We start from the raw sequence: 25,781 nt of genomic DNA, 5'->3' as shown, positions 1-25,781 counted from the left end.
TTAATCAACTCCTCAATCCATTCCCTCCCCCCGCCCAGTTCTACCACAATCCCCTCAGACCATTCTCAATAAAGCAACCAGAATGATAATGGCTCTCTAAATAGCAGCCTACAAGGCCATATACAATCAGCATGCCTTGAGCTCTGCCTCTCTGTACTGTGACTTCATTTCCCTCTACTTCCTTTATCACTTACTCCTTTCCTCCAGCCACATGGCTTACTTGCTGTTTTAACATGCCAGGCATGCTCCTAAGTGTTTTTTTATACTGGCTGTTCCCTTTACCATTTCAATGAGGCCAACAGTGGCTACCCTATTAAGAATTATTATCTTGATCCCTGTCTTCTAGCTCCTGTCCAGTATTTCTAATCCAATCCCTTCTACTGCTGTTTCTACCCACACCACTACATTCTTTACTTATGTATTATTATTACTGTTATTATTACTTGGTGTCCTCTACTACAATTAAAGCTCCACACAAGGGCAGGGATTTTTATCTGTTTTGTTCATCAACATACTCCAAAGATCTAGAATACTGCCTGTAAAAAAGAGCAAAGTAAAAAAGGATTTGAGGTCTCTTGAAATAATGAACGCCAATACGTAGATTAAATGATCTCATCATGTACTAGGAAAGATAAACAGGAGTGGACCATCAAGTTACAGACATACATTCAACTCAGTAAGCTTCAAAGAATCTTAGAAGCATCCAGGCAGAAGAAATCAAGAATAGGAGAGGGAAAGTATCAGGCTAGCTTTAAAGTTCTCAGGAAAACTGGAAAGTCAGAAGACTCATTTGTAGGGATATTCATGAGAAAGGAATTGTCAAAAATTCTTTACTTAGTATATCAATTTGGATGTGCACTACAAGCAACTATAATTTTTTTAAATTCTCAAATATGTAATATTATTTAAATAACAGCACAAACTCCTGAAAAAAACATGTGATGAAACATCATTGATAATAAAGAGCTTGTATGTTGAGAATCTGTGCTATGGAAGAAAGAATGAACTTTTTTTTTTTTTATAGTCACACACAGAACTAATTCTAAATTACAGTGGTTTGGCTATATAATAGAATCGCATCTACAATTTAGTGGCTCAAACTACAAAATGTAAAAAAAATCTGATAATAGGCCAAAACCAAAGGCCTCAATATACCCTAAAAGAGAAGGAGAAAAAAATAAGAGATCATGTAATTATACTAATGCATGACAGAATATCATGACTACTGGGAGAAGTAAGAAAGAGAAACTGAAATAGGGGTTCAATATGTATTTAATGATAAAAATAAGCAACACACAAACTAAGTTTCTTCACTTTTCTTTTTCTTTCTTACATTTTTATCTCCAACTGAAGTGGAATAAAAATAGGAAACAAGAAAAAAGCAAACTGAAACTTACAAAAATAAATACAAATGAAATAGGATCAACTAAAGAAGATTCTCAGACTTGGTAAAAACTAAACCCAAATAGGGACTCCTGGGTGGCTCAATTGGCTGAGCATCTGCCTTTGGCTCAGGTCCTGATCTCAGGGTCCTGGGACTAAGTCCCACACTGGCCTCCCCGCTCAGGGAGAGTTTGCTTCTCCCTCTCCCTGCTGCTCGTGCTGCTTGCACTCTGTATCTCTCTCAATCTCTGACATATAAAATCTTAAAAAAAACAAAAAACCCTAAACCCAACTAACACATGCCATTTAAACAAAGGGACTCCTAAGACTTGAAAATAAAAGGAAAGGAAAACTAATGACGTTTTCTTTTTTAAGAGCAATGTTAAATTGGAGTTGCCTTCAAGGCAAAATGCTTTGAACTATAGAGTCACCCCTATTCTCTAACCCTTTTCTCCTATAACATTAATCTGTCCCTTCCCTGGGTCATTCTCCTGAACATATCATTAGTTTCTAATAATTGTCATCTTTAAAAACAAACATGAAAACCCTCCTTTGATCCCATGTTGACTTCTATCTAGCACCCCAACTCTTGCTTTTTTTTAAACTGGCGTTTTAAGTTTTTATTTTCATTCCAGTTAATCAACATACAATGATATATATTAGTTTCAGGTGTTCTGCTCCCTTTCACAGCAAAACTTCTTGGAGGTTCCATCTACATTTACTATCCACCATCTACTTTTCACATCCCATTCACTCTTCAACCTACTTCCATCAGGGTTTTCTCTTCCATTCTACTTAACCACTAGTCAAGACCAGACACTTCTACACTTTAAAATTAAAAAGAAACATTTCGCTTTGCCCTTCCTGAGCTCTCAGAAACATTGTTTCCTGACTACTACTTCCTTAACCACTTGCTTTCCCAGCTCCCATTTCATTACTCTTTGCTCAAAGGATTTCTTTTTCAGTTTCACCTGCCAACATTCTGGTTTACCAAACTCAGTTCTAAGCCCTCCATTCTTTTCTCACTACTCTACACCCTAATTTCGAGTTTTAAATCCTTTAAATCCTGATGCCTCTTTTTCTAAGTACCAGATTCATATGCTTAACTTCTATACTTTCACTGGGACCCTGACATAGGTATTTTAAACATTAACATAATAAGCATAAAGTAGATCTCTTTTCTCTAGTCTGAAACCTTTCACCTTTAGTCTTCACTATCTCAGTATATCTACCTAGTTGCTTAGACCACAGATCTAGGAGTTGATCTTGATTTTCCCTCTTCCCTCACTCTCCACAGCAACTGCATAAAAAGCCCCCATTGGTATGACTTCCAAAATATTATGTAGAAACTGTCCACTTTTCCCTTTTTGGCATCTGTACTAGCAAAATACATAGCACATGATAAACAGATGTTCAGTAAACACTGACAGAAGCACACAAAATTACAAACAAGAACCAGAGAAAGCCTTTACCATGTAAGATTTCTGTTAATAAATACACAAAGTACTGTTTGTTGGTTTATTTACCAGTCTATGGAAAGTTTCATTATATCAAATTCTTCATATCTATGGGAGTCACTATGTAGGTATACCTACACTTAAGCACCCAAACCTAATAAAGTAAGGATTCATACAAACAATGATTACACATCATAAAATTACAAGAAAAATTATATAGCTAACTCTAAGTGAATTCATTTGGATATAAGGTAATGCACTTTTTAAAATTTAAATTCAATTAACATATATTATTAGTTCAGAGGCAGAGGTCAGTGATTCATCAGTCTTATATAATACCCAGTGCTCATTACATCACATGCCCTCCTTAATGTCCATCACCCAGTTACCCCATCCCCCTTGCCCTCCAGGAACCCTGTTTGTTTCCTATACTAAGAGTCTCTTATGGTTTGTCTCCCTTCCTGATTTCACCTTGTTTTATTTTTCCCTCTTTCCCTATGACTGTTTTGTTTCTTAAATTCTGTATGAGTGAGGTCACATAATTTTCTTCCGACTTATTTCGCTTTGCAAAGTACCCTCTAGTTCCAACCACGTTGTTACAAATGGCAAGGTTTCTTTTTTTTTTTTTTTTTTTTTTTAATGACTAAGTAAAATTCCAGTCTGTGTGTGTTATGTGTGTTTACCACATCTTTACCCATTCATCTGTCAACAAACATCTAGGCTCTTCCCATAGTTTGGCTATTGTGGGCATTGCTGCTATAAACGCTGGGCTGCAGGTGCTCCTTCAGATCCCTACTTTTCTATCTTTGGGGTAAATACCCATTAGTGCAATTGCCGGGTCATAGGGTAGTGTTGTTTTCAACTTTTTGAGGAACCTCCATACTGTTTTCCAGAGTGGCTACATCAACATTCCCATGAACACTGCAGGAGGGTTCCTCCTTTTCTGCATCCTCACCAACATCTGTCATTTCCTGACTTACTAATTTTAGCCATTGTGACTGGTGTGAAATGGTATCTGATTGTGATTTTGAGTTGTATTTCCCTGATGGCCAGAAGGATACTGAGCATTTTTTCATGTGTCTGGTGGCCATTTGGATGTCTTCTAATAATTGTAATACCTGTTCATGTCTTCTGCCTGTTTCTTGATTGCATTATTTTTCTTTGGGGGTTGAGTTTGGTAAGTGCTTTATAGATTTTGGATACTAGCCCTTTACTTGATACATCATTTGCAAATATCCTCTCCCATTCTGTCAACTGTCTTTTGGTTTCGTCGACTGCTTCCTTTGCTGCGCAAAAGCCTTTTATCTTGATGAAGTCCTAATAGTTCATTTTTGCCTTTGTTTCCCTTATCCTTGGAGTCATGTCTAGCAAGAAGTTGCTACAGCCAAGGTCACAGAGGTTACTGTCTGTGTTCTCCTCCATGACCGATGGATTCCTGTCTCACATTTCGGTCTTCCATACATTTTTTAGTCTATTTTTGTGTATGGTGTAAGGAAATAGTCTAGTTTCATTCTTCTGCATGTGGACATCCAATTTTCCCAATACCATTTGTTGAAGAGACTGTCTTTTTCCCATTGGGTATTCTCTCCTGCTTTGTCAAATATTAGTTGACCATATAGCTGAGGGTCCATTTCTGGGCTCTCTGTTCTGTTCCACTGATCTATTTGTCTGTTTTTGGGCCCATACCATACTGTCTTGATAATAACGGCTTTATAATAGAGCTTGAAGTCTGGAACTCTGATGCCACTAGCTTTGGTTTTCTTTTTAAACATTTCTTTGGCCATTCAGGTCTTTTTTTATTTCCATACAAATTTTAGTATTATTTGTTCTGGCTCTGTGAAAAAAAGTTGGTGGTATTTTCATAGGGATTGCACTGAATGTATAGATTCCTCTAGGCAGCATAAACGTTTGAAAATATTTTCCTTCCAATCCATGAGCTCAAAACGTTTTTCCATTTCTTTGTGAATTTCAAGAGTGTTCTGTAGTTTTCTGAGTACAGATCCTTTGCCTCTTTGGTTAGGTTTATTCCTAGGTATCTCATGGTTTTGGGTGCAAGTATAAATGGGATCAACTGATTTCTGTGCATTGATTTTTTATATCCTGCTACTCTGCTAAACTCCTGTATGAGTTCTAGCAATTTTGGGATAGAGTCTTTTGGGTTTTCCACAAAAAGTATCATACCATCTGCAAAGAGTGAGAGTTTGACCTCTTCTTTGCCAACTCAAATGCCTTTTATTTCTTTTTGTTGTCTGATTGCTGAGACGAGGACTTCTAGTACTATGTTGAAAAGTAGTGGTGAGAGTGGACATCCCTGACCTTAGGGGAAAAGCTCTCAGTTTTTCCTCACTGAGAATGATACTTGCTCTGGGCTTTTTGTATATGGCTTTTATGACAGTGAGGTATGTTCCCTCTATCCATTCACTGTAAAGACTTCTAATCAGGAAGGGATACTGTATTTTGTCAAATGCTTTTTCTGCATCTATTGGGAGTATCATATGGTTCTTTTTTATTTTTTTTTTTAAATGTAGTGTATCACCATTGATTGATCTGCAGATGCTGAACCACCCTTGCAGCCCAGGAATAAATCCTACTTGGTCATGGTGAATAACTCTTTTCATGTACTGTTGGATCCTACTGGCTAGCATCTTGGTAAGAATTTTTGCATCCATGTTCATCAGGGATATTGGTCTGTAATTCTCCTTTTTGATGGGGTCTTTGTCTGATTTTTGGGATCAAGGAAATGCCGGCCTCATAGAAAGAGTCTGGAAATTTTCCTTCCATTTCAATTTTTTGAAATAGCTTCAGAAGAATAGGTATTAATTATTTAAACGTTTGGTAGAATTCCCCTGGGAAGCCATTTGTCCCCGGACTCTTGTTTGGAGATTTTTGATTACTGCTTCAATTTCCTTGCTGGTTTACAGGTTTGGTCAGGCTTTCTACTCCTTCCTGGTACAGTTTTGGGAATATGTATGTTTCTAGGAATGCATCCATTTCTTCCAGATTGCCTAATCTGTTGGCATACAGTTGCTCATAATATGTTCTTATAATTGTATTTCTTTCATGTATTTCATTGATTTCTGCTCTAATCTTGATTATTTCCCTTCTCCTGCTGGGTTAAAGCTTTATTTGCTGTTCTATCTCCAGCTCCTTTAGGTGTAAGGTTAGATTGTGTATTTGAGACTGCTCTTGTTTCTTGAGAAAGGCTTGTACTACTATACACTTCCCTCTTTGGACTGCCTTTCCTGCATCCCAAAAGTTTTTAATAGTTGTGTTTTCATTTTCATTTGTTTCCATGACTTTTTAAAATTTTTCCTTAATTTCCTGGTTGACCCATACATTCTTTAGTAGGATGTTCTTTAGCCTCCATGTATTTGAGTTCTTTCCAAATTTCCTCTTGTGATGAGCTCCAGTTTCAACGTACTGTGATCTGAAAGTATGCAGGGAATGATCCCAATCTTTTGGTATTGGTCGAGACCTGTTGGAAAAAGTATTCTTTGCTGCACATTCTCCTCATTTAGCACCTGAATATATTATACCAGTCCTTTTTGGCCCGCCAGGTCTCTGTGGATAGGTCTTCTGCCAGTCTAATATTTCTACCATTGAGGTTATGGACCTCTTGTCCTGAGCTGCTTTCAGGATTTTCTCTTTGTCTCTGAGATTTGCAAGATTCACTATATATAAAGTCTATGTCAGGGTGCTGACCTATTTTTACTGCTCATGAGGGGGGTTCTCTGTGCCTCCTGGACTTGAATGCCGGTTTCTTTCCCTACATTAGGGAAGTTCTCTGCTATAATTTGTTCCAACACACCTCCTGCTCCCCCCACTTCCTCTTCTTCTGGGATCCCAATTATTCGAATAATGTTTCATTTTATGGAATCACTTATCTCTTGAATTCTCCCTCTGTGATCTAATAGTTGCTCATCTCTCTTTTCTCAGCTTCTTTATTCTCCATCATTTCGTCTTCTGTATCACTAATTCTCTCTTTTGTCTCATTTGTCCCAGCAGGTAGAGGCTCCATTTTTTATTGTATTTCATTGATAGCCTTTTTTATTTCAACTTCATTAGATTTTAGTTCTTTTATTTCTCCAGAAAGGGATTCTCTAGTGTCCTCGATGCTTTTTTTTCAAGCCCAGCTAATATCTATAATCATTAATCTGAACTCTAGTTCTGATATCTTACTTATATCCACACTGATCAAGTCCCTGGCAGTCAGTACTACCTCTTGTTCTCTCTGAGGTGAGTTTTTCTGTCTTGTCATTCTTACAGAAGAAAATGGTCACTTTTCTATTTATAGAGTTGTGGCTATTCTTTTCTTAGATATCCGGTTGAGTTCACAGGTATTCAGAATGATTTGACAGCTCTCTAGCTCAATTCTTGGTACCAGATCAAACTAAAGTTTCCTATTCCCCTGCCATCTTGGACTATGCACTAGTGTTTGGTGATATACTTCCAACAGTGTGTAAGAACTGAGTACTATGTGCATAGCATCATGCTAGATATTGTTCACAATATAAAAATCGTGGAGGTAATGTTAATGCTCTCAAGAAATTCATTATGGAGAAAAAGGGACCTCACTACCCATCATTTAATTAACAGCACATATAAAAATAGTACATGATTAAGTGTCAAAATAACCGGATGCAAGGCTTAAATCCAGACTTCATAAGCTAGAAGTTAAAAAGGAAGCAATGAGGTCAGAGATATTTTAGAAATTTAGAAAGAATCTGGTCTGTATTTACTCATTTAAACACTTGGGTACCTTGGGTTCAGCATAAGAACCCAGAAATCACTATAAATTGCATTTATTCCTTACTGTGTATTAGGTACTTGGTAATATTACATGTATAACTTAACTGTCACAACGGCTCTGAGACTACTACTATTCTGTATCTATTTTACATCTATTTCAATACACCTATAATGTGCAGGAATGAATAATGTGGGCAGAGAGGTAGGTAAAGGCCACATTGTTAACGGCATTGGGTAGGTCCCTAAGAAATTTGAACTTTATACAGGGGCTACAAAATATATTTTGGAGGGAGAAAGGTTAGGCACTTTCTTTTAGTACTATCCCTCAGAAAGCAACATAAAAGGAAAGTATGAAGCAAGGACAAACAGGAGACACAAAAACTTAAGTTATTATACCACCTATGCTAGTGAAGCTATGCAGAAACAACCCATCACACATTCCTAGTGGGACTCCAAAATGGTATACCCACTTTAGAAAACAGTTTGACAGTTTCTCATAACACTAAATATGAAAATACCAAATGACCCAGCAATTGCACTCTTGGGCATTTATCCCAGAGAAGAGAAAACTTGTATTTACATAAAAATCTGTACTTTATGGTTCATAACTACTTCATTCATAACAGTCCCAAACTAGAAACAACAGATGCCCTTCAACAGGTTACATAACTGTGGTATATCCACACCATGAAATATTACTCAGCAAAAAGGGGGACAAACTAATGATTTATGGCAACAACTTGACTGAATCTCAAGGTAATGATGCTGAAAAGAAAAAGTCAATCTCAAAGGTGCATATGGTATAATTCCATTCATATAACATTCTAGAACTGGCAAAATTATGAAAAGACAAAATGGAAAACAAATTACTGGTTGCCAGGGGTTATGAATAAGGGGAGGGTGTGGTTATAAAAAGACAACAGAAGAGATGTGTCAGTCATAGAACTGTTTTACATCTTGTTGTCAATATACAAACTTACCCATGTGATTAATTACATAGAACTAAATACACACACACACACACACACACACACACACACACACACAAATGAGTACAAGTAAAACTGGGGAAATCTAAGTAAGATTTGTGAATCTTAATGTCAAAACCCCGGCTGTGATATTGTACTACAGTTTTACAACATTTGTGGGAAACTGGGCAAAGGGCATATGGGATCTTTTGGCATTATTTTACAAAAACATGTCAATCTACAATTATCTCATATATTAAAATTACTATTTAAAAAAAAGATCACCAAAATAATCCAAGTAAGAAGTTATGACAACTTTAACCAAGACTGCGACAATGAAATGTATCAGCATATTTTACAGCAGAATAAACACCAGCCAAGTAAGATAAACAGCAACAGCATGTAGCTTTGGCCCACAGTAGCTCCTTCCTGAAAATACTTTCTCATCCAATCAAGGTAAGGAGAGGGAAATAAATTGTATGACCTCTGAGGAAAATTCTGTCTTTCATAATGACCAGGTACAAGCTTGTCTTACATGACTGACTTCTAGAATCTCACAGGAATTTCCCTAAAGACCACATTCTGTTATACAGGGTTTTTCAACTTTAGTATTATTGACATTTTGGGCTGTATAATCCTTTGTTGAGAGAGATCACCTATGAATTGATTAGCAGAAACCCTGGCTTCTTCCCAAGAGCTACCAGTAGCTACTCCCTACCCCAGCTGTGACAGCCAAAAATGTTTCCAGACATTGCCAGATGTTCCCTGGAGAGTAAAACTGACCCCAGTTGAGAACTACTGTGCTAGGCTCATTAAAAACAAGAACAAAGAACTCAAGTCTGGGAGATAGCTACAGATAGATTCTGAGAAGTCTGAAAATTTTAACTTTAAAAAAGGTCAGTACTTAACTCATGACTGAAAAACATTACTGTAGGGAACACAAAGATGAATAATTGTAACTGCCTTCAAGAAACTTACAGTGTAGCAAGAAAAAACTTATTAAACTAAAAAGTGATAAAGCTACTACAAAGCAATTACTTTAGATGAGAGAAGTAAGTATTACATCTGAGCATACACTTTTATCCGTATAAGAAGCCTTTAATGGGAGCTCGGACTCCATGAAGATTTACTTAATCCTTTTTTAAAAAGTCTATTAAAGCTACAGGTACTGACTGAGGGTCCACAATTTGGAAATGAGGGATGTTGTCAAGGCTTTCACATCCTTTGTGAAAAGAGGGGAGACAGTAACTGAGGGTAAATAAATGTGGTCTGGATTCTTATACATACTAACAGACAGACTGCTTCTAGCATTGATTCATCTCTAAGATGCCATCTCTCTATAAAGCATTTCAACATAAATTATCTACCTGACAGTGACTTTATTAATGACATTAACAACTTCACCCACCAAAAAGTAAACATGTAATCATCTGGAGAGGGTCCTAGCAAAATATCTAACTACTCAAATGAATAATGGGTGGATTTCCTCCTAGTTTCCCCACATATGTATTTTTAAGTATATTCACATGAAAATGGGTTTTTTATTATACCATCATTTCATTCTTAAAACCACTGATTTTCCTTTTGCTTCACAACTAATTTGTTAAGTACTTTCCCTTACTCTAATGATTGTCAATCAGAGGATCAAGAGAGGGAAAAAAAATTTTCAGTGTCTCTTCCTCCTTCCTCATTATCAACAGAGGTTCTTAAGCAAGAGGCCTCAGCTTTAGAAAGTATAGGAAACCCTTAAAACTCAGTAAAATTTTGTGCATGTGCATTTTTCCAGGAAAAGTACCCTAATCTTTCTTCAAATTTTCAAAGGCTAAGAACACTTCCCCTGAAGCTCAAAATGATTACTTTGTACAAAGTACTCAAGGTATACCTTCTATTTGGACAAAATTAGATACAATCACAAGATCACTTCTATCACACACTTTATTTTGTTCTAAAGTTTAGAAACCACAAAAACTACTACTTTTAAAAAGCAGTCCCTTTTGGGGTTTCCTTTTTTTGCAATCATAGCTTAAGCCCTATTTACTTGAGGACTCTTTTAAAACATCAACTTAGATGACAAGAAAACATTACAGAGTTAGAAATCATAAAACTATACCTACTGTAGAAATAACTCTTCTAGGATTAAGTGGAACAATTTGTACCATACCAAATTTTGGAGTACATAAAATAAAGAACCCTATAAAATTACCCATAAGTCCTGGAATAGTAACAATTGTCCAATAATAAAAAATTATAATAAGAATATTCTATGATACAGGAGTTAAGTGACTCCTTGATATATTAATATATCCTAACAATTATAATTAATGTGCTGCAGAAGAGTAATTTCAATATTTGCAGTATGCCAGTTTTTGCTAAACATTCAAAATATGCTGCTATGAAAGCTAAGGAAAAAAGTTTGAATAGAAAGCCACACCAAAGAAATTTACATATGCTTTTAAGTTAGTGAAAACAAGCACACCAGTGACACAATCATTTAAATTAAGCCCCATTAGAACACATAAGTGAAATAAATATACTTTAAAAATTGACCATCTAGTTACATTTCAATCTGAATTGAGAAGTACTAAATCATGGTCAAATGGACACCACAGAACAAGTTCAAAGAAATAGTAAAATATAAACAGAAATACTCACCTTATATAACCGTACCTATATAACACCATAAATTGATGTACCCAACACCAGAAATGACACCAACTTTATGAGAAATTTTAGCAACTCCATATAACCAATCAGGCATAGACCAATTTAGCCAGTCAGTAAGAAAGCAAGTGAAATGGTTACTAAAGAACACCTCACCAAATTCTTCCCAAATGAGATTAGAGATAGGAAAGAGCTAAATCTTGCTGAAAACATAAAATGTTTAATTTTCAACAAAATCATATTTTACTAGACTGAATTCCTTGAGATCAGAATCCATAACCAATTCATTTCTGTATTCTTAGCTTCAAACAGTGCTCAGGCATAGCAGACATTTAGTAGAATGCTCTTTGAATAAAATGACAGTTTTCTTAAGTTAAAATAAATGGTAATTACTTAAAAAAAAAAACCCAAAACAATCAAACAAAAAAACCCCACCCCACATAAATGGTTCTGTTGTCACCATAACAAAAGCCACATACTCAAACTGACTTCAACTGACAACAGTCAACTTAATGTGCTAGGCCATAAGATTAATTATAAATCTTGTTTGTAACAGGTATTATGGTTTTTGTCCCATAAAAAGTACCCCACAATCTGGGGAAAAGGCAACTTCACCCAGAGCTCTAGGGATAAAGGCTCAGGGCTACATTCAGTACCATAAATTCTATTCTCCTGGCCAGAGTTCACTGGTTAGGAATGGATACAGGACTCAATTCAAGGTAAATAGGCTGGAAAAGATGCTGATTGAGGAGTCTGGAAAAGCAACCTTCTCATTCTTCTGCACATACTGCCTTTATAAGAGTAATCCACACTGTCTCCCCAAACAAATTCTGCAAGACCATAATGGTTATAATGGATACTCTCAACTGGCAAGAAATCTAACCAAGGTGCTCTCCCAGAATAGGTAAAAAAATAGAAAATCTCAAACTTTCAGGCAATTCAAGACTTAAATGACCTTGCTCATGAAACAAAGTCTACTCCCTATCTGTATGTGATCTGTAAGTATTGTTCTTTCTATAGGAAGCTTTTTAGCACCCAACTTTTATTTAGCCTTAATTAAAATTCTTTCAAGAATTTTAGTTTTCTCTCAGATGTGAACACTGACAGACCATCAAATAACTGTCAAGAGGTTAAATGATACACACTAAAAATGAAAACTTACCCTGTAATTTATGCATTTCGATATAGACAAACAAGAGTTCAATATAGACATATATCTGATTACTTTTCTATCTGGAATGATCAATCAAGAGAAAATCTTCACCACCACCACTGTCTGGGTAAGAGTATTTTTAAAAGGTATTTTACTTAATAAAGACTAAGATTCTAGAAGTCAGAAGTCAAATAATTCTAAACCTAAGATTACATTCTAAAGGTTCTATCATACTAATTAATACTAAGGTATCAGTACACTATTTACTAATATTAAATTAACATTTTCTGATTCAATATATACAGATAGACATCTATCTCCTCACAGCTTGTTTTGAAGGTAACATACCTATTTTGGTATTCTTCCCCAAATCCTGTTACAATGGCTATAGCAGTACATTCTTCTAAGACATTATCTGAGAATCAGGTTTAGTAAGAAGGAAGCAGTAAAACAGAAAAGAATACGGACTGGAAGCAATATTTGAAAATAAGATAGGAATTGGTAGTTGTTAATACAAATAAGAGAATTAAAAGATTCAGGACCTGGAAGATCAGAAAATAATTTTAAAAGCTGAAAATGAAAAATCAACATAATACCTACTCTAATGCACCATAAAATTCACCAAATATTTTACTATTTCCTGTCTGAATCAAGCTAACAGCACTGAAAGAGATAACTGAAGAGAAACCAAACTGGATTAAACACACTTATACCTCATTTCATTGAATGAGTGTGTTACAAACCGGCAATTTTATCAATACAACTCAAATTTCTCATCCTCTCAAAGCACTTTCAAACACCTGCAGGTTATGAAATCAATTCAGTAGGTCACAACCAGCACTACCTCATTTCACTATAACAGACAAGAAAATCAAAATAATGTATACAGTAGCGGTAAGTATTATTTTTTGAGATTTCACTTATGTAGAAACATTTATGTGTATGATTTAAACAAAATAATTCCTATGGCTGCAATCAAGAAATATCATACAAGGTTTGGATCTCATAACTAACACTAAACTCATTTTGGAGTATAAAGGACAATCAAGCATAGAGCCTCTGAATGACAAGCTCAGATCTCTTGAGCCTTCCTCAGATGCCAGTAGGGCCCAAAGGTTATGATTTTCCAGGTGTTAAGAAATCTGAGAAAAGTTTCCTGAATTACAGCTCCCATCCTGGAATCAAAGGATGAAGGTAAACAGGATGACCTTTCCTCTCAGAGAGGATTAAAAAAAAAAAAAAAAAAAAGGCAAAGAAATGCATAAACTCAGGTTCAGAATTAATAACAGTATTTAATTTAAAAATAAGTCTAGAAACTAATCCAATATTATGGGACAAAGGGCTGTTGTGAAATATAGCCAGAGTACATGGGGGAAATTTTAGGCCTAATACATACTACAGTAGCATTTATTAAGCACTGCTACATGCCAAGCATTTGAAACACATAGTTCTCATGTCTATCACAATTCCAAATACTATAATCACTCATTTAGAAGTGAAGCAATCAGCTCAGAAGCAGTAAGCGTTACTATTACTCTCTACCTACTGTTCTTAAGGATTATCTTACTACATAGCATTCAACACTGGCAATTCCTCAAGGCTTGGAGACACTCCTCTGTACGTACTCTCCCTAGGTCAATTTCATCTACTGCCATCTCTACTTCATTGTCTCCTAAATATGTATCTCCAACTCAGTGCTCTCCTATGAGGAATGGTATATCTAACTGCCAAACTGGTATCTCAACCTGAACTCTAAAGCCAGTTTTAATTCCCACTCCCCAATTCCAAACCTGGCAAATTTCTAATGCTCTACATCATAAACAGCATCATCACTGTTTAAGCTGCATAAGCTAAAACCAAGAAGGTATCTTTCCTATCTCATTCATCACCCTCCCTCTTCCCCCATACAATACATCATCAAACTTAGGGATTCTAAGTACTCTCAAATCCATCTCATTCTCTCCCTCTGCCACCATTCTCCCTCTCCACTACAACTACTCAAAGCTTTCATCATGGTTTATTTAGACTACTTTAGTATGCCAATTAGTCTTCCATCATTCAACCCGTTCTCCGCACCGAAACAAAGTGATTTCAAATCCATAGCAGTCTAGTTGCAAATTACTCTAAAAAATAAATTAATTGTCTAAAATACTCTAAAATAAAAATGTCTAACAATGCTGAAAAGGTCCAAGTCTAGTCCCAACTCTCAAGTCCCTCCCCTTCAACTACTCTCTCCCATTGAACAAGAGTCAGCAAACTATTGCCTGGGGACCTTCTGCCTGTTTTTGAAAACAGCCATACTCAATCATGAGTATGAGCCATACTCATATTGTCAATGGCTGCTTTGGTACTGCAAGAGCAGATATGACCAGTTATAACAGAGGCTGTATTACCTGCAAAGCCTAAAATACTATCTGGCTCTTTATACAAGTATGCCAGCACCATCATTACATGAATGACCACCCACAGTGGTCTTTTTAAAGAACACACAACCTTCCCTTTTACAACATTCAGCACTCAATCTTCTTCCATCCACCCAACTATTCCTCTTAAGTCCTATTAACCCATGATAATGATACTTCTCAGGGAGGACATTCTTTACTCTCTAGACCAGCACATCCCCATTCAGATTAGCCACATGCAATAGCCCCATATGGGTACCACACTGGAACAGGAGCTCCAAGCCAGAAGACTGTATGTTTCGAGGTGCTCTATTCAATTCCATTGGTCAATGAACCTATCGCTGTGCCAGTACCAATCTTACATGCCAAAGGTTTACATTATCTGATAAAATAAGCACATACACCCAACACCACGACTCCACCTCTGCCTTTCTTAAGTGTCCCATTCTAGGCTCTTTACTCTTCCATATATGGATTAGAATCTGTATGTGCAATTACCTGAAAACCTAACACTTTGAATGAAACACTGAAACCAGAGATTAGTCTGAAGAGCAGTGACTTCATGATACACTATATGCATGGATAGGAAGGCACTAGAGTTCTTCATTTATTTAGATACTTTTCACTGTCTTTCAATACTTTTATTACTTTTCTACATAGTCGTTTGCACAATAATTCCCAGGCACTGGACAATCTCCCATGCTTTTTTTTTTTTTTTTTTTTTTTTTAAAAAGATTGATTGACTGACTGGTTGATTTGACAGAGATCACAAGTAGGCAGAGAGGCAGGCAGAGAAAGAGGAGGGGAAGCAGGCTCCCCCTTGAGCGAGAACCCAATGTGGGGCTCGGTCCCAGGACCCTGGGATATGACCTGAACCGAAGGCAGAGGCTTTAACCCACTGAGCCACCCAGGCGCCCCTAAAATAAATTCTTAAATAAAAATAAAACTGGGGACATGCCTTGGTGCCTCAGTCACGTAAGTGTCCAACTCCTGATCTAAGCTCAGGTCTTGATCTCAGAGTTCTTATTTCAAGCCTCATGTTGAGCTTGATGCTCAGCAGGGAGCGCACTTAAAAAAATACAATAAAAAAAAACTATATGTACATCAGCTTCCACACTTAGACTATATGATACCAATCTCATCCCTACCTTCCACCTATCCAACACAACTTTCCTTGCTCCTCTGGCCTTGCTTAACTAACTGCTTTGGATTTAAACTAGTTTTTCAGTTTTGTAGATTTTTGTAAATACAATGCTATTTCTCAATACCCAAATAAGGACAGTTTCCTATCACCTCTCACCTTACTTCAGTCATAATTTTATGCCCCTGTACAAATGATTCTCCCCACCTAAAATATCTTTACTCCTTCTTCGAAACCAATTAAAAAACCCAAAAGTAATGATTTACACCTTTTTCTTCATGAAGTTTTGTGACATACTACATACTCCATGGCAATTTCTGTCTATATTCTTTTAATATTTATATTTAAACAGGGACCCCTGGGTGGCTCAGTTGGTTAAGCAGCTGCCTTCAGCTCAGGTCATGATCCCAGCGTCCTGGGATCGAGTCCCACATCGGGCTCCTTGCTCGTCAGGGAACCTGCTTCTCCCTCTGCCTCTGCCTGCCATTCTGTCTGCCTGTGCTCCCTCTCTCTCCCTCTCTCTCTCTCTGACAAATAAATAAATAAAATCTTTAAAAAAAAATTTATATTTAAACAAACTATCACAAAATAGTAGATACACTTTTTTATTTAACAAATTTACCAATGTGTCAGGCACCATTGTAAATAAACATGAATTGATTTCTCATAGCAGTCCTAAGTAGTATGATTATCTCTATTTTCCTAGTTGGAAGTGCAGAGAAGTTATGCACTTACAGTTAGTAAGTGGCAGAGCCTCAATTCAAATCCTAGAAGTCTGGCTCTAGACCATGTGCTCTTAAGAATTACAATATGCTTCCTTAAATTGCTCTAGTAGTACTTTCTTAACACTGCCCCAAGCACAAGGTACGATCTCTCAAATCCTATTTAAGCTCTTTAAGGGGGGATGCATGTCTTTAACTTTTCATATCCTTCAACAGCTTTTTGTACAGACTTTAAATGTCTAGCAGGTTTTTAATGAATGCTTACTGAACTGAAACATGAGATGACAATTACTCAAGTCCAGATGACACAATGAATATAATTTTTAGAGAAATTAGGTTGCACTGAAGTGCTCCAGCCTTCCTATAATGCTTAAAAAAAGATACCATGGATAACTGTGATACAATAAAAATAAAACAAGATGAAATCAGAGAGGCAGACAAACCATAAGAGACTCTCAACCACAAAAACAAACTAAGGGACGCTGGAGGGGAGAAGGTGGGGGAATGGGGTAACTGGGTGATGGGTATTAAGGAGGGCAAGTGATGTAATTAGCACTGGGTATCATATACAACTTATGAATCACTGACCTCTACCTCTGAAACTAATAATACACTATGTTAATTAACTGAATTTAAATTAAGTTAAAAGTAATAATAAAGTTAGCCTTGTGTGAGCTAAAGCATTTCACTGTGCATATATACAAAACCATAAAATATAAACTGTGACACAAAACTGTATCTATGAAATTTCACTGTTACCTATGTTTTTCTTTTTAAGACCACAGGTACAGAAACCAAACACTTAAATGACACCTGATTTAAAAATTACTTACAGATGTGAAGCCTTCTAAAATACAATTTCTCCAATTTTTTTTAGATTTCAAATATAATACATGAATCTAAAAATTAAAGCAATGTTATACAGAAGTGCAAGGAAATTCTAAGATAACTCTAAAAGACAGCTGAAACTACTGAGTTAAGGCAACTGAAAGCAGATTATAAATATGACTCTAAGTTGATTCACTACTTCAATAGAAGTGAGGAAAAGATGGACACCAAATGAAAGACTTATATTAAACAAAAGATTGAGTGGAAATATATGAAAATATATGAAACATTTGCAGGTGTGGAGGAAGAGAATCTAGGCCCATTTTTGTCTGTGGGATGATAATAAAAAATTAAAGACAAATTGCTATAGTCAGTGACTTTAAGATGAGGGGATTATAAACACCACCATTACTTTATGTACCTCTAAAAAAAAAAAAAGAAAGAATAAAATCCTGTGTTAATTAAGATATGCCATCAATTACTAGACATACCAGATTTAGGAGCTATAAACAAACAAACAAAACCCAAAACCCTGGATTTTATAATCAATTAAAATATTTATCTTCCAGAAGTTATGATAAGGTTACATCCCAATAAACACACTGTAAGTTGAAAACATTAAATTAAAAAAGCACTTAATACACTAACATTCTGATCATATACTTTGGCCTGGCCTACCTTAAATGAGCTCAAAACATACCAGCCTACAAATGAGCAAAAACATCTATCACAACCCTATTCTATTAATAAGGAGTTGAGTATCTTGTAATTTACTGAATACTGTACTGAGAGTGAAAAACAGAATGATCGTTTACCCTAGTGATCATGGGGCTGACTGGAATTACAGTTTACTACCACTGCTCTGTATCACGTGAGTGTATTGTACTGCGTATCTTCCTAGCGCAGGAAAAAATCAAAATTCTAAATTCTAAACATGGTTTTTACTTAATGTGTTATTCCTTTGCTTCAATTTGAGGAACAATATTATTAATAAACTAACTGGAGGGGCACCTGGGTGGCTCAGTGGGTTAAAGCCTCTGCCTTCGGCTCAGGTCATAATCTCAAGATCCTGGGACTGAGCCCCCCATCAGGCTCTCTGCTCAGCAGGGAGCCTGCTTCCTCCCTCTCTCTCTCTGCCTGCCTCTCTGCCTACTTGTGATCTCTGTCAAATAAATAAATAAAATCTTTAAAAAAAAATAAACTAATTGGAATCAGAGGTTGTGCTAAAATTTGAGAATATTAATACAGATGTGGCATATTCCTTCCTTGCATAGTACTCATACTTAAAAAATTAATACTAAAAGAAGTAGTGTAATAAATATCAAGTCATTGGAATACTCATGTCTTCAATCTAGTGATTCTATTGTTGTACATTCACCCTAAAGAAATGACTGAAAAGGAATAAACTTTTATGTGAACTGGCCACTGTAACAAAAGATAGCAAAATTTAAAACCTGGAAGCCTAACCACCCATTTTTAACATAACTTGCTAAATGAAAAATATAATGACTAAAATGTATTATCAAAAAAACTTTTTTAAAAATAAAAAAAATAAAAATAAGAAGTATAATCGAAATACTATAGAGCAATAGGGAAAATACAACTAAGTGAAAAAATAAAAACTACATATATACTATTGTTGGAACTAAATAGAAATTAGGGAAAACTGGGAGAAGATATAAAGAAAACTAATGAGAAAGGTTTCAACAAGTTCAAAATCTGTTTTTGATCACAGATTGCATATTAAATAATAATACTTTAACCTAATTAAATTTCCTGATTTTGATACCTATACAGTTGTTATTTAAGAGAATGTTCTTATTCCTAGGAAATAAAGTATTTAACAGTAAAAAGAGTCCCAACATCCGCAACTTCATCTCATAGGGTTCAAAATGAATAAACCCCAATAAATACCCACACGGAATAAATCAAGGAAGAGGGACAAAATGTAAATAGCTGGTAAATCTCAGTAAAGGGTAAATAAAAGCTTTTACTCTTCCTGCAGCTATTCTTGAAGTTGAAATTTTAACAGAAAGTTACCAAAACAATTAAGCAGACTTATGATCAAAAATGGAAAAATAACACACACATAAAAGCAATTTAAAATGGGGCACCTGGGTGGCTCAGTTGGTTAGGCGTCTGCCTTCAGCTCGGGTCATGATCCCAGGGTCCTGGGACAGAGTTCCACCTTGGCTCCCTGCTCATCAGGGAGCCTGCTTCTCCCTCTCCTCCCTGATCCTGTTCTCTCTCATGCTCTTTCTCTCTCTCAGATAAATAATAAATAAAATCTTTTCAAAAAATAAAATAAAATGGAACGACTGTAAATGCTTTATCATTAATAAGCATGAAGTAGTAGTATTAACAAACAAATTGAGAAAAAATGCTGAAATTTTTTGACAGTGATTAAATGTGTAGGGAGAACTAGTGATAACAGGTTGAGTACGAAAGATGCCAAAGATATTTAGCCAGTAGCATGTGTTGAGAGTAACTGTAGTAAACAAACATGTATTAAGACTATGGACATAACTGATGAAGAAACTATCAATGTGCAAAATAAAAGCCTGCTGAAAGCTATCTCAAAACCATAAAAATCTTCAGCAAAGCTTGTGCACACTCAAGAGTCAAAGAGTACTAGAAGTGAAGGTGCTAAAGTACCACTGTAATAAAGATCTAATGGAAATTACAAAATACAACTTAGCACATATATTTAAGTTTTCAGTGCTTAATATAATCAGGTCAATTACTATCTACTGAAAACAGATATTGCTATTTAGTCAAAATGCTACAACTCAAACTTAAGAAACTTTTCTACACGTCTTTAGACAAAACACCACCACCCATAAAAAAGAATCCTAGAACTGTTAAATTTCCAATATTACAAATTATCAGTTTGACTATATTGTCATGATCCTTGATTGATACCGGTATTTCAAAATAATTTTCCAAAACTGATAGGTAAAGAAGGCAAAAAAAGAGATAAATGGGATGCTTACAAACAAAATAGAGCAAAATCACGCTATATCTGGGCTTCTATTAGGAAAATAAACATATTTACCTAGAATGATTATACTGAAGAATATGAATTCAAACTTCTACATTAAATAAGGCACAAATAAAAAGGCAATTTAAAAAGTAATGAAAATATTCATCCTCACAAAATAGTCAGAAAATTACTAAAAAAAAAAAAAAAGAAAGAAAATTACTGAATGACATAGGCATCCTAAGTTCTCAATGATGTCAAATTCATTATCTTAAAAAAATACATATTTTAAAAAGCAAAAACAAACATCTTTATAAACATCACTTACTATGAGTTAAACTTACCTTTTTATCTTCTTTTACTTTGTGGGTTTTCTTCTTCATTTTCTTATCATCTAACTCCTGGTCTGAGGTGATTGCAGGATTATCAATACCACCTTTCCAAGTTTCAACAGGAGAAAGAAGCGGATCTTCTTCACTTCCACGATGTCTTCCTTTTCTTTTTGTTTTAGAAGTGGTAAAAGCCTCATCATCACTCGCATCTGAATGTGTTCTTCTATAGTATGACTTGGCTTTACTAAACAGGGTTTTAGATTTGTATTTGTATTTTGAAGGCCTCCTTTCTCCATGACTTTTTGACGTTCTATCAGAAAATCCATTTTCTTCATCTCCTTGGGTGTTATTTACAAAGGAGTTTCGAATTTTAATAATGCGAGTCTGACTATCATCTGGGACAACATATATCTCTTCAGAATAGCCCTTCTGTTTGAAAATTGTGTCAATGGGTTCCGCATAGTTATCTGAAGGATCCATATCTTCAGGATGTGCCAAAGGCACCCGGGAAGTCTGTTTTCTTGGATTTTTACCAATTCCAGCTTCAATTGTTTTTACAAGGTTTGGATCCAGTTTTTTCACATTTGTCTTAGGTACAACTGGTTTAGGTTTAATAGGTGGAGGCACTTTATGGTTGCGTTCATGGTCATGACAATTTGGGGTGCTATGAATAGGATATTCATTTCCTTCTAAATCTAATCTGTATCTAGAACGGTCACTAGGTGTTGGAAGCAACTGTACATCATCTCCAATTGGGCTATAAGGAGGCGGTGCTTCTGTATCATCATCTGAATCAGGATAGTTGTTATATGGAAAGCAGTCTCTGGGAGATGGTAGAAAAACATCCTCACTTTGATGGGTTGATTCCCTTGTATTATCAGATAAGTAGGAATTTTCTATCATATTTTTTTTCTCCAGAACATCACTGAAAAACAGTGTAAAGACCTCAGTTTGTCGATGATACTGAGATAAAGAATACAGTGCTGTAAATTTAGCGGAGATCTCAGTTGCAATGTGTTCTCCTTCAGTCATTAGTTCCTTGATTGCCTCATTTTCAAAAAAGTCTGCTTGGCTATCAGTAACTGCCACCAGCTGTACAGGAATGGTGTCCTGAACTTCTGACAGAAATGCTCGAAGCATTCCCATTGACGCTTTCCGTTTGGCAGAATAAACTAATATATACCCATGAACCAGTTCATCTTTCCTTACTCCAATTGAAGAATGGTATGATAATATTGTGATCTGTATTCGCCTCCTTTTTTCACCAATGATTTTATCAAGCATTAGGGAATTATTTTGTCCAGCTTGAGCAGCACTACAAGAATGAGAATCAAGGAAGGGTGAAAGAATAAGATCCACACTAAAGGGATCACCACACATGGCACACATGACAATTCTCAGGTCAGCTTCTGATACATCCTTACTGGCTGGAACTGGGCTCACGACATCTAAATTATGCTTAACTGATTCTAATACTCCTCTGAGAGCTTGCTTTATTTGGGTTTCATTAAATTTACGAGGATATGTACCAGGAGGTACATCGACAAAAGGGCATTGTAACTTGTTTGCCAACTGTTGCCCTTGGTGCCTGAGAATTGGTAGATTCTTACTCATAGAATCTCTCTGATTAGCCAGAATTAAGGTAAATGGAAGATTAGCCATATACTTATCTTTTCTGATTTGAGAAGCTTCAGTTCTTATTTTTCCAATAAATTCCCCAATAAAATTCAGTGACTCAATGGAATTAAATACACAGAAGCACCCATGTGGTTTAAAGGCGGCAGTCCACAACTGACTTAAGAAGTAAGGCGACTTGGCATCAACTGGCCGAAGATCAAGTTCATAAATTTTTCCATCTAAGGCATACTCATCATCAGTAGATTGTGTTCTTATCTCATTTGCTAGTTCTTGAGCAAGGCCATCCTTCCCTAAAATGAAAAGGTTAACTTTATCTATACTGGTACTATCATGATATAACCGTAAGCGGCCATGATCCAACTGCGAAAGACTACTAGCAAGTAACTGCTCCACTTTAATGTCTGTACAATTTTGGCCACTAAGACAGGTTTCTTTAGTGGGATGATAAACAAACCCTATGTGCTTAAGTAGAAGAGATTCCCTATCGGGTGCAAGTTTCTGTAAAGCTTTATATCTAGGTTCTTCACTCAAAACTGTATGAATTTCACTCATTTTATCTGAACTAGGTGTTGCATTAAGATCTAAATCATAAAAAAGTTCAGAGTGCTCAAAAAGCATTTCCTGAAACTCTTCTTTGGCTTTTTCAACTATTTCTCGCTGATGCCTACCATACACCTCTTTGCTATCAGCCTCAGTGATATATTTGAAGGCTTCATCCTCCATAACAAAGCACATAACTTCTTCCCACGGTTGCCCAGGTGAAATGAACTGAATTTTTTCCAGAGTCTTTTTGAATTTTTCCTTCATTTCTACCCTTCTTTTCTCTGATATCAGATGCTGTACATGGTTCTGATAAACTTTTTCAGCTTCTAAAGTGCTCAGGAGGTCAAATGGAATTCGTCTATCATTAATTTTATCTATGTGGTCAGTTTCATCCCAAGGTGTTTTTTCTAGCACCACAAAACATAACTGAAAATCTGCTCTCTTTTCCATTAACTTCAAAGCTTCTGACCAATTCAAATGTTCAATCTCTTCTAGGTTTGGCAAAAGAGTGTTAAAAGCTCTTGGTAAAGTATTTATATATTCTTCTCTCCTTTTTCTTATATGTTCCTGTTTAAGTTGTTCTATATGTTTTGAAAATGTATTTCTGGCCTTTCTTGTTCCCTCTAAGTTGATGTATTCTTCATAATCAGGATGATTTTTTAATTTATTACTAACAGTTTTCCAAGTTGCATGATAATCTCTCACAGTCTGCACAAGTTTTTCAAACTTATCTGTTGCTGTGACAACAAGTTGTCGCTGTGTTTTATAAGCATCCAGATAGGGAATAATTTTAGGCTTGCCACGAGTTTTATCCAACATTTGTACCAGTGCAGTAAAACATGTCTCAATGTTGACATTAAATCGTGCTGATGTTTCCACTACAAGAAGGTTCTTTTTGTTTGAAGCAAAAGCCTGAACTTCTCTAAGATAATGATCCACGCATTCATCACATTTAGTTGCTGCTATTATTACAGGCTTTTTTGATTTTGATAGTTGGACAAAAAGATTATTCACAAATTTAAGTTGATCATCAAACTTCCTATTGCATCCCTGGCTCACATCAATGCACAGTAAAAATCCGTCTACATTGAGCTTCCCTTCAGGCATTTGCTTCTGTTCAAAGTCTTGCTCCAAGCCCAGCTGATCAGTGCAAATGTACATTAGTTTCTCTGCTGACTGCAATTTAGAGGCAGCTGCACGTTTTATATATGGTTGCAAATTCGTACTCCGATGAGGCAAGAAAGTCTGGTCATCAATGAACTCTGTTTGTTCAATGACATGAATTTTGCATTCTATTCCATCTTCACCATTTTGTGTTATGTCACCCCAGTATAAAAAGTGATCATTGTTTACCACTCGTCCTCCAAAGTCAATGGTGCTAAGCACAGAAGTATGTTCTGGGTAATATTCATCTGCTTTTGAGCGTACAAATCTATTGCACAAACAAGACTTTCCAACTCCACAGTTACCTTTATCTTTTTCAGTCCCAGAGAGTCCAACTACACTGATAGTATAGGATGGGGGGCGAGGCTCTTTGTTTTTTGCCATCATAACTCTCTTCTCATGTCTCTACATTCATAAAGATAACCAGATATACTTCTCATTCTGAAAATAAAATCATCTCAAAATACAGATCCCAAAGTTCAGAACTATATTTGGTTCTTTGTATTTCCCTCATTTCTGTGCAGAAAGGTCTTCAAAATCATATGGATCATCTTCCTAGAAAGAGGAGAAAAAGGAAAAAATTTAATCATGAAATTACATATTACATCATATACACACTAAAGATATTTATAACAAATAACTATGGACATTAACAATAAATATTACATGTATTTTAGGAAGCCACCATAAAGTTGTTTATGATTTATTGCTTTAAATGCAAGAGGACTTCAAAATTTAAGACAAATCTAACAATTAAAATAACTACACACATAATTTAAGGTAATGTCTCAAGAAATTTAAAATAAGCCCCTAATAACCAAATGTGCATTTTATTTTACCTCTGTTCCTTCCTTTAAGTTTGAAGAAATAACTAGTCTTTTCCCCTTCCTCAATTTTCTTGCCTTCTGTGACTACACTATGCTTGCTGATAATTAAATGTACCAGTTGCCATTAACAACTCCCTTACAACTTTCAAAAACAACCTGCTATCACACCGTTCCTCAAAACTTGTTCCCGAAAATGGAATCTCATATAAATTTAGGAAGATTTTACAATTATGTAAAATTTTTCATAAAGTTTAACACGCTCCTGTGAAATCTATCAAATTTTATGCCCCAATACAAATTCAAAACATTCAAATACTTCAATAGGAAAACTGAAATGGACAGTTAATACAAATACTGAAAGTATTTAACTAGACCAATGTTTCTCAAACTATCAAGGTGAAGGATCAATTTTTATTTCATATCTGCGAGTCCAATTTTGTAAAACCCAAAAAGTGAACTTTTTTCAAAAATCCAAACCCTAATAAGATTCAAGAGACATAAAATTACTGTCCAACATTACTTCTAAATGTTCTTGATTTCTATATTCATTTCCTGTCAGAATAGTTACAAAAAGCTCATGGATAACATTTTGAGTAGAACCAAGCTGAAGAATTTTGAGATTGTCTACTTGAGACAATCGTTTAGAATTGTTTGACATACCAGCAACATGAAATAACCCTAAGAATTGAATGTAATTTAATTTACGTTATTTACGTGAAAGCAGTCAATCAGTCTTTTATATAAGTTTTATTTGTAGATTCTTCACACTTTTGAGGTTGAATTAAAAGTAATATATCATTTCTACCACGCCAAAGTTTCACAAGACAGGGAAA

The 25,781-nt window shown here is 35.6% G+C and overlaps 1 protein-coding gene across 2 annotated transcripts in view; it reads right to left on the bottom strand.

Moving 5' to 3' along the window:
• Positions 1-25,781, bottom strand: part of LOC111140361 (Rho GTPase activating protein 5) — a 71,917-nt gene that overhangs the window by 34,067 nt on the left and 12,069 nt on the right. For both annotated transcript variants that reach the window (XM_022492642.1, XM_022492638.1), the window contains exon 2: positions 20,789-24,676. In XM_022492642.1, coding sequence (XP_022348350.1) covers positions 20,789-24,508 — 3,720 coding nt within the window. In that variant the 5' untranslated portion in view covers positions 24,509-24,676. The remainder of the gene's footprint in view (positions 1-20,788; positions 24,677-25,781) is intronic.

Source organism: Enhydra lutris, unplaced genomic scaffold, assembly GCF_002288905.1.
Source record: "Enhydra lutris kenyoni isolate GAN:26980312 unplaced genomic scaffold, ASM228890v2 scaffoldscaffold4, whole genome shotgun sequence".
Classification (NCBI taxonomy): Eukaryota; Metazoa; Chordata; class Mammalia; order Carnivora; family Mustelidae; genus Enhydra; species Enhydra lutris.
Note: the sequence above shows the minus strand (reverse complement) of the source record. Positions and strands in the feature narration are given on the sequence as shown.